The sequence below is a fragment of the Phascolarctos cinereus genome, unplaced genomic scaffold (genome assembly GCF_003287225.1).
Source record: "Phascolarctos cinereus isolate Bilbo 61053 unplaced genomic scaffold, phaCin_HiC Scaffold_726;HRSCAF=1367, whole genome shotgun sequence".
Taxonomy (NCBI): domain Eukaryota; kingdom Metazoa; phylum Chordata; class Mammalia; order Diprotodontia; family Phascolarctidae; genus Phascolarctos; species Phascolarctos cinereus.
In genome coordinates, this window is record NW_027556098.1 from 353,199,719 (window position 1) to 353,216,279 (window position 16,561).

Consider the following 16,561-nt stretch of genomic DNA (forward strand, 5'->3'; position numbering starts at 1 on the left):
AGCTGTGTGACTCTGGGCAAGTCACTTAACCCCGATTACCTCACTAAAAAGCAAAAAGGAAAAGAAAAGAAGAGAAGAGAAGAGGAGAGGAGAGGAGAGGAGAGGAGAGGAGAGGAGAGGAGAGGAGAGGAGAGGAGAGGAGAGGAGAGGAGAGGAGAGGAGAGGAGAGGAGAGGAGAGGAAAGGAGAGGAGAGGAGAGGAGAGAAAAGAAGAGAAGAGAAAAGAAGAGAAAAGAAAAGAAGAGAAAAGAAAAGAAAAGAAAAGAAAAGAAAAGAAAAGAAAAGGAAAGGAAAGGAAAAAGAAAAGGAAAGAAAAGGAAAGAAAAGAAAAGAAAAGATGATTGGTGATGGCTCCAGATGCAATGGGAGACTTAGCCTTTTTAAGCCAAGGTCTTTCCCAGGTCCCAGTTTGTGTGAGGCAATGCCCATTCTATAATAAAAGCTAAGTAAGAATTGAGGGGAAATGATAAGTTAGCTGAGAGGGGAAGATACTCAGAGTTTCTGGTCAGAACAGAAATAAGTGTTATTTACACTCACTCTGAGCCATCAAAATCCAAACAAGCTGCTCATGTTCAAAAAAAGAGTGAAGAATTTATTATAATCTGGGAGTCCTAGTGAGGTGCAGATAATGGACTGAGAAATGTTGATGAGCCAGCTGCAAAGGTTCTGGAACAGAATTTTCAGTCAGACAAGCCAGTGGCTAGGTAATCTCACCAAATGAGGGTGTCCTGCTCTAAGGATAGCCCCTTAGCTGCTACTTAATGGAGGCTGCAGAGGATTGTTGGATAGCCTGAATGAGTTTAGACTTAACAGGGGTGGGGAACCTTCAGCCTAAAGGCCACCTGTGGCCCTCTAGGTCTTCAAATGAGGCCCTTTGAATGAATCCACACTTCACAGAACAAATCCTTGTTTGTGAATCTGAAGTTTTGGATTCAGTCGAAGGGCCACACTTGAGGACCTAAAGGACCACATGTGGCCTCGAGGCCACAGGTTCCCCACCCCTGGTTTAAAACAAAGAGAATGAGTCCCAGTAGCCAGGATAAATCTAAAATATCTTGTTGGTGGAAGGCACCATTGACTATTGATTTAAAGACTTTATGGACTTTTTGATGAAGTTCCAAATGAGATGGTGGCTATCTTCCTGGAAAGTCTCAATACCCAGCACAGCTAAAAGCAGATCATCTAGGTACTGAACAAAGGTGATGCCTTTAAAAGTGATGGAAGCTAAATATTGTTGAAAAATTTGAGAAAATAAATTGCTCTCTACATACCCTTAAGGCAGATAAGTCCATGTGCATTGTGAAAGTTTCTAGGTAAGACAAAAAAATGCTGGGCATCTGGGTATATGGTGATTGAAAACAATGTTCAGCAAAGATCTACCACAGTAAAGCAGGTTCCTTCACAAAGAATTGAGACAATGATGGTAGCAGGATAGGGTATCACTGGATGCCTAGGTGTGACATAAGCCTTAATTGTATGCAAATAATGAAAAAAACAGCCCTATACTCCAGGATCACAGTTTCACTTTAACATACAGTTAAAAATCAATAAATAGGCTGGAAAATGAGCAAACAACAACAAAAAAGATCCTGATGATAGAAAGTTACTATGGTGAGAGGAAAGATCAAAATATAACTCAGAATAATAAAACAAAGTCAAAACTGCTACATCCAAAGTCTCAAAGAGAAATGTGAATTAGTCTCAGCCAAAAAAGGAATTCCTGGAAGAGCTCAAAAAGGATTTTAAAAATCAAATAAGAGAGGTACCACTAAAAGAGGTACTATAAATACTTTTGTACATATGGGTCCTTTTCCTTTTTCTTTTTTATCTCTTTAGGATACAGACCTAGTAGTGGAATTGCTGGGTCTGAGGGTATTCATGGTTTTACAGCCCTTTTGGCCTAGTTCTAAATTACTCTGCAGAAAAGAATCTCTATGTACAAAAATATTTATAGTACCTCTTTTAGTGTAGCAAAGAATTGAAAATTGAAGGGATGCCCATCAGTTGTGGAATGGCTAAACAAACTGTGGTATGTGATTATTATGGAATACTATTGTAATATAAGAATTGATGAGCAGTATGCTCTTAGAAAAACCTGGAAGATTTACATGAACTGATACAAAGTGAAATAAGCAGAACCAGGAGAATATTGTACACAATATCAGCAATACTGTACAATGATCAACTGTGAATGACTTAACTATTCTCAGCAATAGAAAGATCCAAGAAAATTCTGAAGAAAGTAAAATGAAAAATCCTATCCATATCCAAAGAAAGAATCAAAGGAGTCTGAATGCAGACCAAAACATATTTTTTAACTTTATTTTTAATCTGTTTTATTTCACAACAAGACTAATATGGAAATATGTTTTGTATGACTGCACATATATAACCTCTATCAAACTGCCTGCTTTCTCATTGAGTGGGAGGGAACAGATAGATGAGGAAGAGAATTTGAAACTCACTATTTAAAATGAGCAAATATTGGAAAAATTATGTGTAATTGATGAAAATAAAATATTAAATAATTTTTTTAAAAGACAAAAAGAAGACAGTTTTGGCAGCTGTGTGGTGGATATATTAGAGAAGGGATAGCAGTTGTGTATAGGAAAAGCAGGGGTATTACAGAGAAAGGGTAAATAGGACTAATATGAAACAATGGAGCTTTGACAGGTATAGATTCCAGGAAACAGAGTGCAGGATATTAATCTTTCTCCCTAGCCTTTATCTCTCTTGGAAAATTGTAATTCACATACCTCTCCTGACCATACTATTGGCTGATTATCTGTGGCTAAAAACCAGAAAACCAGAAACTTAATTGAAATTAGTTCAATTGGGAAATTGATAGACTAATAAGCAATTGGATGAATTACTTGTCCTTGATAAAGTCTACATCTCTGTGAATTGGCAATATCCTCTTGCCAAGTACTTTTGGGTTTCTGTTCCCAGAGAGACCATTAGAAATAAATAGAGGCCATATCCACAGTAAGTGATTAAATCCAAGAAATTTAACAAAAATTAATTTGGTGCCTACTATGAGCCAGGCTCAGCAGTAACTAAGATGTTAATTTGTCTTAGAAGATATGCCCAATTCAGAAGTCAACTTTGTGGGGCAAATATTTTGTAGAAAATGTACATTGACTTTCAATCCAATCTCCCTAGGGATTGAGGTGGTATAAAAAGTCTGCCCCAAGGTATGTAGGAGTAGGGGGATAGAGAATGTTTATATTTATTGCTATGTTAGTAGACAGCCATTTGTAAAAGCTGATTGATATTAGTTGGTTAAATGATACTGGATAGCTAATAATTGGTGATTAATATTGGGGGGAAAGCACCAGAATGGGGAGTTGACAAGAATCATACTGACCATGAGGAGAACTCATAGCTGAGTTTAGGTTATCTGACTCATCAGGAGAGTTAGGATAAGCACCTCAGAGGATGTGCTATATAATATAAAGTTATTTCAAGAAGGAAAAATTGCTAATAACTTGTGGGATGAGGAAAGGCTTGATGGAGGAGATAGTAATTAAACTATGCTTTGAAGAATGTTATAGATTCAACAAGGCATCGATAAATAGAATATTAATTCCAGCTGTAGGGTCTTTACAAAGACATGGAGGAAGGAGATGGTTAATAATCATTTATGTATTTGAACTATTTTTCAAAATGGCTAATATGGAAATGTGTGTTGCATGATCTCATATGTATAATTAATATATTATTTGTCTTCTCAGTGTTGAGGGAGGGGCTGGAGAGGGAGACAATTTGTAACTCAAATTTTAAATGAATTTTTAAAAAGAAAAAAATACACATATTTGAGAAACATTTAACAAAATAAATAAAAGCATACTGGAAAATTTTTAAAGCCAGGTCACCTATTAAAACTCGTATCTACAAACCTTTTTTAAACCCTAAAACTGAATTTTCTAACCTGATTAAAAATCTCCCAAATAAAGAGTTTCAGTTTGAACACATGACAAATGTATTTTTTCATTTGTCCAAGTTTCTTTATGCATATATATATAATGATATAATCTTCATTTCTTAAAATTATAATTATGTTGTTTCCTAAATTTGAACTATACTTTTATCCCCAACATAAATCCAAAATTGTCATAATGAGTCATTTTTTGATATGTTGGTATAATTTCTATTATTAGGATTTTCTTTTTAAAATTTTGCATCAGTACTCAAAAATTATATTGGTCTATAGTTTTCTTTATTTCCTCTATCTTTACTTAGTATAGGTGTTAGGACTATTTATTTCATAAAATGAGTTTGGTAAAGTGTTTTCTCTTCTGAACTTCTGGTCTTCTAGGTAAAAGTTTAGTCTTCCATTTTTATTCTCCATAATTTGCTTTTGGGTGTCTCACCCACCCTTTGACTCCTCTCCTTTCCACTGTTGCACACATTCCCCCAAAACTGAGCTGTTTAATGCCTTCAATTTCCTCCCATTCTATAAATGGAGCTCAGTTCAGCCTAGGTCCTTGCCTTAAATAAACTCTAGAGGAAGAGGACTGACCCTAGCTGAGTTTATGTCACCATTTCACTTCAGCTGTATACTTTCTCCTTTATCTTGTGGCTATGAATAGAGTTCACACTATCCATTACCAACTCCAGCTCCAAACACTCTCCATTTCCTTCCCTTCATTGGATAAATTCAGAGTCTCTCATCTCTTCTGAGAGCAGAGAACCTTTAGGTTGAGCCACTGTTGTAGAGGGTTCCAACATCTGGGAAAAGGATAGAAAGAGGATGGTGGCAGGAACTTAAACTGTTTAGCCAAGAAGACTAAAGACTAGAGTAGATTAAAGGTATCTCAATCCATTGCAGTGCAGGTGTTAGAAGAACAGGTGTCTTTATAACAGTGAGCATTGTATTGGAAAGAATGAGATATGAAGGTGTTGTAGATATCTTCCAGACTGTCAAAATGCTAAGGACACAAAGGGCAGCCATGGTACAGACAGAGGATCAGTATCAGTTCTGCTACCATGCCACACTAGAATACCTGGGCAGCTTTGATCACTATGCAAGGTAAAATCCCCTGCCCCTACCTGGATCTTTGCTGCAGGCCTTTTAAGATCTGGAGAGCCTCTTCTGAGCCATACACCGTGCTGCAGAAGGACTTTGCAACTTCTAGCTAAAGACCAATCAGTGGGAATACTAAAAACAAAGGGAAAAAAAAACAAATAAAAAACTATTCCATGTGGACCAAGAATTCACAGTTTAATAATCTAACCAGAAAAATAATAAAGAGAATCCTGACTGGTGAGGCATCTGAAAGATTTCATGTACAGATACCTCAAGGATTCAACTTTGGTTGAAATTAAAGGGAAGAGGAAATTATTGCAAAAAACCATCATCTTGTCCCAGATTGCATGAAAGGGGAAATCTGGAGAGTCCTGCAATTCAGGACAAGATGTTTGTTAAGCAGGCCACTTCCTGGGCTTCTTAAACTACAGCAACATCAACCACAACCACAAACACACCAATGGACTCTGCTTCAACATCACCCTTCCCACCATACTGCTCATAATAACACTTTAGGGGAAAGGGGAGGGCGGAATGTTTAAAAAGAAAGTCCTTGATTTAGAACTGCCTTCAAGTATCTGGAAGGTTATGAAAAAGAAGTAAACCTTTTTAATTGGCCCCATAAGGCAGAAGTAGAATGAATGGAGGTTGCAGAGAGGAAAAGTTAGTGCCTATAGAAAGGAAGAGACAGGACCTTCCAATAACTAGAAGTGTCTAAAAGGAAAATGGGCTGCCTCATGAAGTAATAAGTTCCTCAACATAGAATTCTGCAAGTGGAGGTCGTTGCCCACTTGTCAGGGATATAGTAGAAGGAATTATTCTAGTCTATAGTGTGAAGAAGACTGAATTTGAAATCAAAGGATTTGGCTTCAAGCCTTGGACCTGATACATATGAGACTGTGTTCTTCATTCACCTCCAGGCTATATGGCTGAGTCATCTCCACAGGACTTTTTCTGCCATACCATAGAAACCTTTTCACCCTGGAAGCTCATTCTACCTCTGGTCTACTTTTCACTTGGGAAGTACCCTCTATCCCCAAGGTCCCTCTCTCTCTGGTTGGCTAGTTCCTCCTAGACCTTCTTCTTTAAGTAGGAGGCTGAGACCAAGCACATCTTAGTTCCTATCCAGGCTGAACTGCTGGTTATCTCCACAAGACTCCCCTGTCATACCTCCAACTGGTTATCATTTTTTTTCCAGCCACTTTTTATTCCCTTTTATGTGTTATCCTCCACCATTGAAATGTAAGCTACTTACTTCAAGGGTTGTATCCCAAAGAGATCATCAAAAAGGGAAAAGGACCCACATCTACAAAAATATTTATAGCAGCTCTTTCTATGGTGGCAAAGAATTGGAAATTGAGGGGATGCCCATCAATTGGGAAATGGCTGAACAAGCTGTGGTATATGAATGTAATGGAATACTATTGTGCTATAAGAAATGATGAATAGGGTGACTTCAGAAAAACCTAGAAAGACTTGTATGGACTGATGCTGAGTGAAGTGAGCAGAACCAAGAGAATGTTGTACACAGTAACAGCCATGTTCTGCAATGACTTTGATAGACTTAGCCTTTCTCAGAAATGCAAGGATCTAAGACATCTCCAAAAGTCTCATGGTGGGAAATGCTATCCACATCCAAAGAAAGAATTATGGAGTTTGAATGCAGATTGAAGCATTCTATTTGCTCTTTTTTTCCTTCTGTTTTGTTTTATTTCCTCTTTCCGGTGGTTCCTCCTATTGGTTCTAATTCTTTCTTACAACATGACTAATGTGAAAATATGTTTAATAGGAATATATATATATGTATATATATATATATATATATATATATATATATATATATATATATATATATATATATATATAGAGAGAGAGAGAGAGAGAGAGAGAGAGAGAGAGAGAGAGAGAGAGACAGCCTATATCAGATTGTGTGCCATCTTGAGGAGGGAGGGAGGGAGAAAGGGAGGGAGGAGGAGAAAAATTTAAAACTTAAAAGATTATGAAAGTGATTGTTGATAACTCAAAATAAATTAATAAAAAAGAAAAAAGAAATGTAAGATACTATCTTTCTTTCTGCTTGTATCTGAATTCCCAGCACTTAGCCCAGTACTCAGTAAATACTTGATAAATGCCTGTTGGCCGATTATATTTCTTTAGGTAAGTCATCTCCTCTCTTGTCAGCTTGGCCTATATGATCTTTAACTTCTTTTCCAACATACAGTCTAGAAAATGAGTGTTTTTTCTGACTAAAGGTCAGACAAAATAACCTCTGATATGTCTTCCAACTCCAAAATTCAAGGATTATTATTTTCCATTTTCTTATACGATCAAAAGGAGTGAATGATACTCTTACCTTAACAGATCAGAGAGCTCCCAAGTCTGCAGCAGTAGGCAGAGAAGTAACAAGCTACCAATTAGTCAATAAAAATTTATTGATGCTAATTTTGTTTTATAAAAGAAACATGAGTACAATCTTTAAACTCATGACGCTACAATCTTGTATAAGACATGTAAATTGTATTTATAAGACATATATGTAAAAACTTCACAAAAGTAACCATGCACCAGAATTAAAATATAATACAGTAATATAGATAAGCCTGTATTATGGGTATAACTATGATGCTACATATAAGGGGAAAATAACTCAACCAGAATGAAGTGAGTGATGGGCCCTGATGATCCAGGAAAGCAACCTGAGAGTCCCTATAAATACTTGCCAGAAAGCATTAGCCATGTTTTTGCTGTTGTCATTGTTTTATTTTATGTTGCTTACATTATTCACTGCCTAAGAAGTCCCTGTAGTATAACGCCACTGTCTTAAAATTAACTTTCCAGGCAGGCATCATCCAAATAAGCACAAATAAATGTCAAAGGAGTTGTTTCCAATCATTAAAAGGTAGTCACACAAATGGATTGGACTTGGAGTCAGTAGCAACCTGCATTCAAATCCTTCATCTAACACTTATTGGTTGGGCAAGTCACTTAACCTCTCTTATCCTCAGTTGACCCATCTATAAAATGAGGATGATGATATCTGTAGCACCTGTCTCTTAGCATTAATATAAGGACCAAAGGCATGTAAGACATTTACCAAACCCTAATTTAAATCTCAGTAATCATTATTATGAAATAGATTTGAGTGGACTTACCCTAGAATGGGGATGAAAACTGGCTCTGGAGTCATGGGACCTGGGTTCAAATCCCACTTTTGATGCATATTTGCTTCTGTTGCCTTGGGCAAATCACTTAATTTCCCTGTGCCTCAGTTTTCTCATCTATAAAATGAGGATTCAGGAGTTTTAACTAGTTTGAGGTTCCTTTGAGATGCCTCTATGACCTACCTAATGGGATTGTAAAATAGGAAAGTGCTTTTAAATCCTCTCATGCTATTGGAATGCAAGCTATGTTCATTCATCTTGCATTGTTGTTTTTTACATTCTATCAAAAATATTAGTCTTCCAAACTGATCCCTAATTATCTATCTTTCTGCTTTTCTCAGGAATAAGGCAGCCTTATCACACAACAAATCTGGGGCAACAGACCTTAATCAATTTGTTTAAAATTACATTTATGCTGGACTTTAGCCCAACTTCCAAACTCCTTCCTATTAGAAATAAAGGAAGTAGAGACTTTCAATGGGAGAGAGAAAGACAGAGAGAGGCCTTCACAGTCATTTGGAACATCCTGGAGAAATAGGAATGGAATTCTGTTACAGAGTAAAAACAAATCATTTAACCCACATCACTATGCCTTCCATTCAAAAAGTTGGTCCATCAAAAAAAAGAGGTGGAACCCAATCCATTCCTCACAACCTCCTCAACAGCTTCTGGATTCCCTGCTTGATCTCCTTTGTCCGGACTCCATAGACAATGGGGTTCATGGCTGGGGGGATGAGGTGGTGCAGGATATTGAGCAGGATGGGGACATCATGAGGAATTCTTTTTCTGGCTACGTTAGTGATGACCAGTACCAATAGAATGGTGCTGAAGAAGAGAATCAAGATTAAATGGGAGCCACATGTGCTCAGGGCCTTGGCTGTAGCCCCCTCTGCCTTGATCCTTAATACAACCCGAAGGATAAAGGAGTAAGACAGAATGATGAGGATGAGGTCAGAACCCAATAGGGTCCAGCCAGTCACAAACTGGTAGATCCGGTTGAAAGTGATGTCATCACAGGAAAGTATAGAAACAGACAAGTTAGTGCAGATGCAATTCTTGATGGTGTTGTCCCCACAGTAATGGAGTTGGGCAGAAAGGAGCGGAATGGGTGCAGTAAGGAGAGCATTCCTAGCCACAATGAAGATGGTGGCCTTGACCACAAACTGATTAGTGATGATAGCTGGGTAACGTAGTGGCTTGCAGATGGCCACATATCGATCATAGGCCATGACAGTGAAGGTACAGGACTCCATGGTCAGGAAACTATTCATGATGTACATCTGGAGGAAGCAGGCAGGAAAGCTGATGGGTCTGAGATCAAACCAGAAGATGGCCAGGACCTTGGGGATGACAGTGATGCAGAGAACAATATCCAGCAGAGATAGTACACTAAGTAAGTAGTACATGGGTTCATGCAAGGATGCTTCTAGCCTTATAGTGAGGAGGAGTGTGGCATTGGCCCCCATGGCCAGGAGGAAGAGAAGGCTCAGGGGCAGAGAGAGCCAGTGCTGCCAGCTCTGGTAGCCAGGGAAACAGATAAGGAAGAACTCAGAAGGCAAAGGAGAGGAGCTGTTACCTATGAGTGCCATGAAGCAGGTCCTGAGTTGGGCAGGTTTTCTCTAAGGATTCCTTCCACAGACAGGGGTAGTAGTTAGCTCTCTCAGTATGTTCATCTTAGATTCTAGAAGGACACAGCATCTCATTAAGCAGGGAAAACCCTTTATAGAATAGCTTCACTAAATTCAAGAGAAATGGTTTGAGCAGTCCCTACTCCATATTGGGTCTGGTAGGGTACTACTGGGGGCATCTCATCCCCTATCCCACTATCACAAAAGCCTAAACTCTGAGTTCATAACAGGGACAAAAGTCTAATCCAAGATGGGACTACACAAGAAATGACTTCTGTTCTATTAGAGAGCATTTTGTGGATAAACAAGTGAAAGAGAGGTTCAGTGATGAAAGTCTCCATTTAGTGGCTGTCACTCAGGCTTCAGGTGCCAGATTCAATTGCAGAAAGAACAATAGAGGTCTTTTAGGAGGAAATCACCTACTTAAGAACTAAGCTCTGCTGAGAGTATAATAAGGTTCACCTTATCTCAGCCTCCACAATGAATAGTGATGGAATGTTACTAAAAGAAGACATTACTCTCTGTAGAAATAACACAAGTGCCAAAATAAGTATACTATAAAGTAGAATGTGAAAGTTGATCAAGGACCAAAAAGATGGTAGACTAGACACATTTCTCCCCACTCTATCCCAACACAAAAAGCAAAATTATGCATTGATTTGGAATAATTATGGCTGAATCCACAAGACAATAACAATAGAACCCCCAAAAGGTAAAATCCTTATTAATACCAGAGAACACTAATCCCTAATTCTTCAAGTACTTATTCAGCCTTTCTCCCACAGTAGCCTCTATCTCCTCTGTTAAGAATGCACAAACTAACCCAAGGGCCTGTGCCTGGATGTTGTATTGGGATTCTATCTTGCTTTTGGGACTTTTCAACATGCATCCTTCCCTGCCTGATGCCAACACTGCAATGAGCAGTAGACACTAATTCTTCTCAGTCAATTAACAGGAGAGAAGAGGAGGTGAAGCTTTCTCACCAAAGTTGAGCAGAATGTTTTGCAAACACCACCAAACAGAAGAAATACAGGAAAGGTAGATAAGTGCAATTGCCAAGCAAACAGTAAGTAATGAAATTAAGTTATTCCATGCTTAGAGGTTATTGAGAGAAAGAATGAGGAAGAGATCGATTGACCTATGGGATAAAAATGATAAGAGATCATTAAGAGATTTTTTTCCCAAAAATCTCAAATTTCAACGATGAAAGTCTCTTCTTGACCCCACATAACAAGGTAAAGATGTAAAGTTGGATTTAATGAAACAGAAGAGGGAGGGATGCAGAAGAGGGAAGTGATGTAAAAATCAAAACTAAAAATATTATTTTTTGGAAAAGAATGCATTAGAGACTATAGAATGCCAGGAGAGCTAGCCATTTGCACCAAGCCTTGAAAAATCAAGTTTGGTTTGTGAAAAAAAATATTATCCAAGGTAAGTACTTTGTTTCTCCACATAAATACAAGCACCAAAGCTAGACAAGGCATTTGTGCTTCTTAGGTTATACACACATAATGTTTTCATTTCTATGAGACCTCAAATACCTCATACCTTATATGTGGTAGGATTTAAAATCCTATAGTCCAAGAGATTAGAGCACCTAGTATCATACTAAGAGCATCAGAAGAGGATACTAAATCAAAACTAGATAACTGATTCTTGCTCACTTTAGCTAAGATCCTTATTTCAGACACACATCAGGTATGTGCACCTAAGTGGTGGTGCAATTAACTTCAGCCAGGGAGTAAGATGTAGACATGATCCTCAGTACTACTGCCAGCCTACCACTATTGCTCATGTAATCACTAAGCCTCCCAAGAATCTTTAAGATGGAAGAGACTTCAGAAGCCATCTACTTCACACCCTACCTGAAGCACAGATTACCTCTACCTTTCTGACAGGTGCAAATCTAGCATTTCCTTGACAACTTCCAGTGTCTGTTGTTAGGCAGCTCTGATGTTTTCAAAGGTTATCCTTTTATTGAACCAAAATCTGCTTGTGATTTCAACCCATTGGATCCAATTTTGACACCTAGAGCTATGTAGAACAAGTGTAATCTTCCTTCAGTGCAATGACCCTTTAAATATATGTATTAACCTATGATGTCCAGCTAGATCTTCTCTTGCTCAGGTAGTGTGTCTCAGTAAAAGGAGTCCTGGATTTAAAAGCAGACTTGGATTCAAACCAAATGCTGGTTGTGCTACTTAATGCCTAAGTGACCTTGGGAAAGTCACTAAACCTATTTGGATCTCAGTTCCCACCTAGGAAAAAGAAGGGGGTTAGATTTAATGATCTCCAAAGTCACTTTATTTCAATTTTTTGATTCTAAGATGCTACAAAATTTCCCTAGTTCTTCTGTAAAAATTTAGTGTTTAGTAGAAGTTAGAAGTTAATTTGTCTACCCTGATAAGGTAATATGTCATAAGCAACTGGGATGGATGGATTGCTGGGATCCCTGTGATGCTGCTGACTCAGAGAAGCCCATGTATACTTCCTAGTTCTGTTGTCAGCTCAGGAGACCTTCCTGCTCCTGCTGTGGATCAGGGCACAAAGGTTCTTTTTATCGCACTTACTATCTCCCTCTCTCTCACCCCAATACTTCCTCCTTTAGAAGACAAAAGATACTATTGTCTCTTCACCCTTATTTCTCTACTTTGTTCCCTTCTTTGACTCACCAAAAAAGATCTGGGCTAGGGTCTTGCTGCATGAACCAGACACTTTCAGGTAAGATCTGGGGCTGCTCCTTGGGTTCTAGATTGTAGCTGATATCACAGAGCACTTTTTACGGCTTTCAAATTCTGCTCCCTTTTGTTCCCCAGTACCGATAGGGAGAAGAATTTGGGCAAGTGGGACTTGAAATATTTTGGGCCCCATGGGGATTCATAGGAGAGAACACCTGGAGGAGGGAAGTGCCTGGGAGACTCTGGAATTTTTGAAAAATGATAATGAAAATAAAAACATGTAAAGTGAAGGGAGAAGACTTTAGAGGATAGGGGACTGGTTTGTTTTGCTTTTTGGTTTGTTTGCTTTTTTAGTTTATATCTCCAGTGCCTAGAACAATGCCCAGGTTATAGTAGGTACTTAATAAAAATAACACCTAGCATTTATACTGCACATTAAGGTTTCCAAAACACTTTACATATGTTATTTCATTTGACTGTCACAACCCAATGACAACTTTGTGAGATAGGTATTACTATAATCTTCATTTTGCAGATGAAGAAACTGAGACTGAAAGAGATAAAGTGACATACGGAGGGTTGCACAGGTAGTAATTATCTGAGGCAAAGCTTCAACTCAGCTCTTACTGACTGCAATTCTATCACCACTGTGACACCTACATGCCTATAAATGTTTTGTGATTAATTCAACAATAAAGCAAGGTGAAACTTCACAAGAAGAAAACTTCCTTGGCAAGACATATGGGAAGAGACAAATGGAGTAAGGAGAGTAAGTTTAAGAGCAAGAAGGCCTGACCTGTAGGAGAAAGTAATGAGGTTGGTCAAAGGCAGGGACAATTTTTCATTAGTCTTTGCACCCCCAGGATCAAGCACGATGCTTTGTACAAAGTAGGCACTTAATAAAAGCTTATTGAGTTCAATTGTATAGAGCTATTTACATGAAAAACCATCTATGGGCTCATCCTTGCCTTTAATGATCAAAGGAGTGGGCCCAATCTCAGTGAGTATGATGGAGGATAATGTTGCTCTTTGGGTTCTTTCTGCACAGGAAAGGTCAACAGTCACCTTGGCAAAACTTGACCTGACCTCTTAGAAAGGTGTATGACTCACAATGAGCAGTTTGACACCTGAAAGAAGCAGGGGGGCAGCTAGATGGTGCAGTGAATAGAGCATTGGCCCTGGAATCAGGAGGGCTTAAGTTCAAATCCAGCCTCAGACACTTGACACTTACTAGCTGTGTGAGTCATTTAATCCTGATTGCCTCATGCTCTTCCTTCCCAAAAAAAGTAGGAAAAGACCTTTGAATTAATCAAAACTACCAAAATACAAATGTAAAGAAATACAGTTGTCAAATAGGATTTCAACAGTTGGTGACAAAAAAAAATAACAATTGCATAAACATAAAGGCTTAAATCATCTTCTAAAAATTATTTTTATTTGTTTTATCAAATATTTCCTAATTACATGTAAAAAAACTTAGCAATCATTTTTAAAGTTCCAAATTCTCTCCCTCTCTGGCACCCCCAACCCCTTGAGAAGGCAGGCAATGTGATATTTATTATACATATGAAGTCATGTAAAACAAACACAAATGAAAACACAAACAAAATAAAACTATAAAATAAATAGAGGGAAACTACTATGATTCAGAGTTCATTAGTCTTCTTTCTGGAGGTAGATAGCATTTTTTCATCAAGTCCTTTGGAATTGTTTTGGGTCATTGTCTTGATCACAGCAGCTAAGTCTTTCACAATTGATTATCCTTATAATATTGCTGTTACCATGTACACTTTTCTGCTGGTTCTCTTCACTTCACTTGGCATCAGTTCATATAAGTTTTCTCAGGTTTTTCTGAAACCATCCTGCTCATCATTTCTTTTCTTTTTAATTTTCTTAATTTATTTTGATTTATCCACAATCATTTCCATATGCTTTTGAGTTGAAAATTTTTCTCCCTCTTCTTCCCCCCAACCCTCCCCAACACGGCGCACAATCTGATATAGGCTGTACATTTACATAGCCATTAAATATATTTTCACATTAGTGAAGTTGTAAGTAAAAATTAAAACCAATAGGAGGAACCATCAGAAAGATGAAACAAAACTCAACAGAATGTAAAAATAAGTGAGAGAGATTTGACTTCCGTAGTTCTTTCTTTGGATGTGGACAGCACTTTCCATCCCAAGGCCTCTGGAGATGTCTTAGATCCTCATAATGCTGAGAAAGGTTCAGTTTAACAATCTTAGTCATTGCATAACGTGGCTGTTATTGTGTACAAAGTCCTCTTGGTTCTGCTCACTTCACTCAGCATCAGGCCATTTAAGTCTTTCCAGGTTTTTCTGAAGTCAGCCTGTTCATCATTTCTTATAGAACAATAATATTCCATTACATTCATATACCACAACTTACTCAGCCATTCCCCAATTGATGGGCATCCTCTCAATTTCCAATTCTTTGCCACCACAAAAAGAGCTGCTATGAATATTTTTGTACATGTAGGTCCTTTTCCCATTTGTTTGATCTCTTTGGGATATAGCCCTAGAAGTGCTATTGCTGGATCAAAGGGTATGCACATTTTTGTAGTCCTTTGGGCATAGTTCCAAATTGTTCTCCAAAATGGTTGGATCATTTCACAACTCCACCAACAATGTATTAGTGGTCCAATTTTCCCACATCTTCTCCAACATTTATCATTTTCCTGTTTTGTCATGTTGGCCAATCTGATAGGTGTGATGTGGTACCTCAGAGTTGTTTTGATTTGCATTTCTCTAAACAATAACGATTTAGCTGCTCATCATTTCTTATAGCGCAACAACATTCCATTAACAATCATATACCACAACTTCTTCAGCCATTCAGCAATCAATGGGCAACCCCTTGATTTCAAATTCATTGCCCCATTAAAAGAGCTACTATAAAAATCTTTGTACAAATAGGTTATTTTCCCTTTTTTTTTTTATCTCAACACCTAGTATTGGTATTTATTGCTGAATCAGTGGGTGTGCATACTTTTATAGTCCTTTAGAATAGTTATAAATTGGTCTCCAAAATGGTAGGACTAAATCACAATTCTATGAACAGTGCATTAGTGTTCCAAATTTTCCATATCCCCTCCAGCATTTGTAGTTTTCCTTTTCTGTCGTGTTAGCCAACCTAATAGGTGTGAGGTGATAACTCAGAGTTGTTTTAATTTGCATTTTTCTAATCAGAACTGATTGATAGCATTTTTTTTGTCAAGGTAATGGGGTGAAGTGACTTGCCCAGGGTAGCACAGCTAATAAGTGTTATGTGTCTGAGGCCAGATTTGAACTCAGGTCTTCCTGAATCCAGGGCCAGTGCTCTATCCACTGTGAAATCTAGCTGCCCCCAACAGCATTTTTTTTCACATGCTATTGACACCTTTAACGTCTTCTTCTGAAAACTGTCTACTCATATCCTTTGATAACTCATCAACTGGGGAACAGCTGTTAATTTTATATATGTGGTTTGGTTCCCTATATATTTGAAAAATGAAGACTTTATCAAAGAAAAATTTCACAATTTTCTGTTTACCTCTGTTACTTAAATATTTAGTAGATTTCACTTGTAAATCCCTCTGATTGTGGGGATTTTTTTTCTTTGGTAGCTCATTAAAGGCTTGTTCACTTTCTTTTTCTAAGATGGGCTTATTTAAGTATTCTTTTTCCTCTTCTGTTAACCTGGACAATTTATATTTTCTAAATGTTCATCCATTTCACGTAGATTGTCAGATTTATTAGCTTATAATTGGGCAAAATATCTTCTAAGAATTGCTTGAATTTCCTCAACATTGGTGGTGAACTCACTCCTTTAATTTTTGTTCACAGATGATTTTGCACTCAATGTAGCCAATGAGGGCAAGATGCAACAAAAACCCAATTTACTCTGGATCTTATGAATTATACAAGAATAGTTCCCTGCGTAAGTACCACATAATGGATTTTTTTGGGGGGCCCTTCTGGCTCAGTGATTGTAAATGATAACTGTTTCTCTTTTGGCCAGCAACCCTGAGGGTCTTCCCCTCCCAGTGTGATTTTTTTATTTTTCT

General features: G+C 37.8%; 1 protein-coding gene across 1 annotated transcript; it reads right to left on the reverse strand.

Annotated features, from left to right (window-relative positions):
- Positions 1–8,836: 8,836 nt before the first annotated feature.
- Positions 8,837–9,778, reverse strand: LOC110200573 (olfactory receptor 56A4-like). Its single transcript, XM_020975935.1, has one exon. The coding sequence runs from the start codon at positions 9,776–9,778 to the stop codon at positions 8,837–8,839; it is 942 nt and encodes a 313-aa protein (XP_020831594.1).
- Between the last annotated feature and the right edge of the window lie 6,783 nt (positions 9,779–16,561).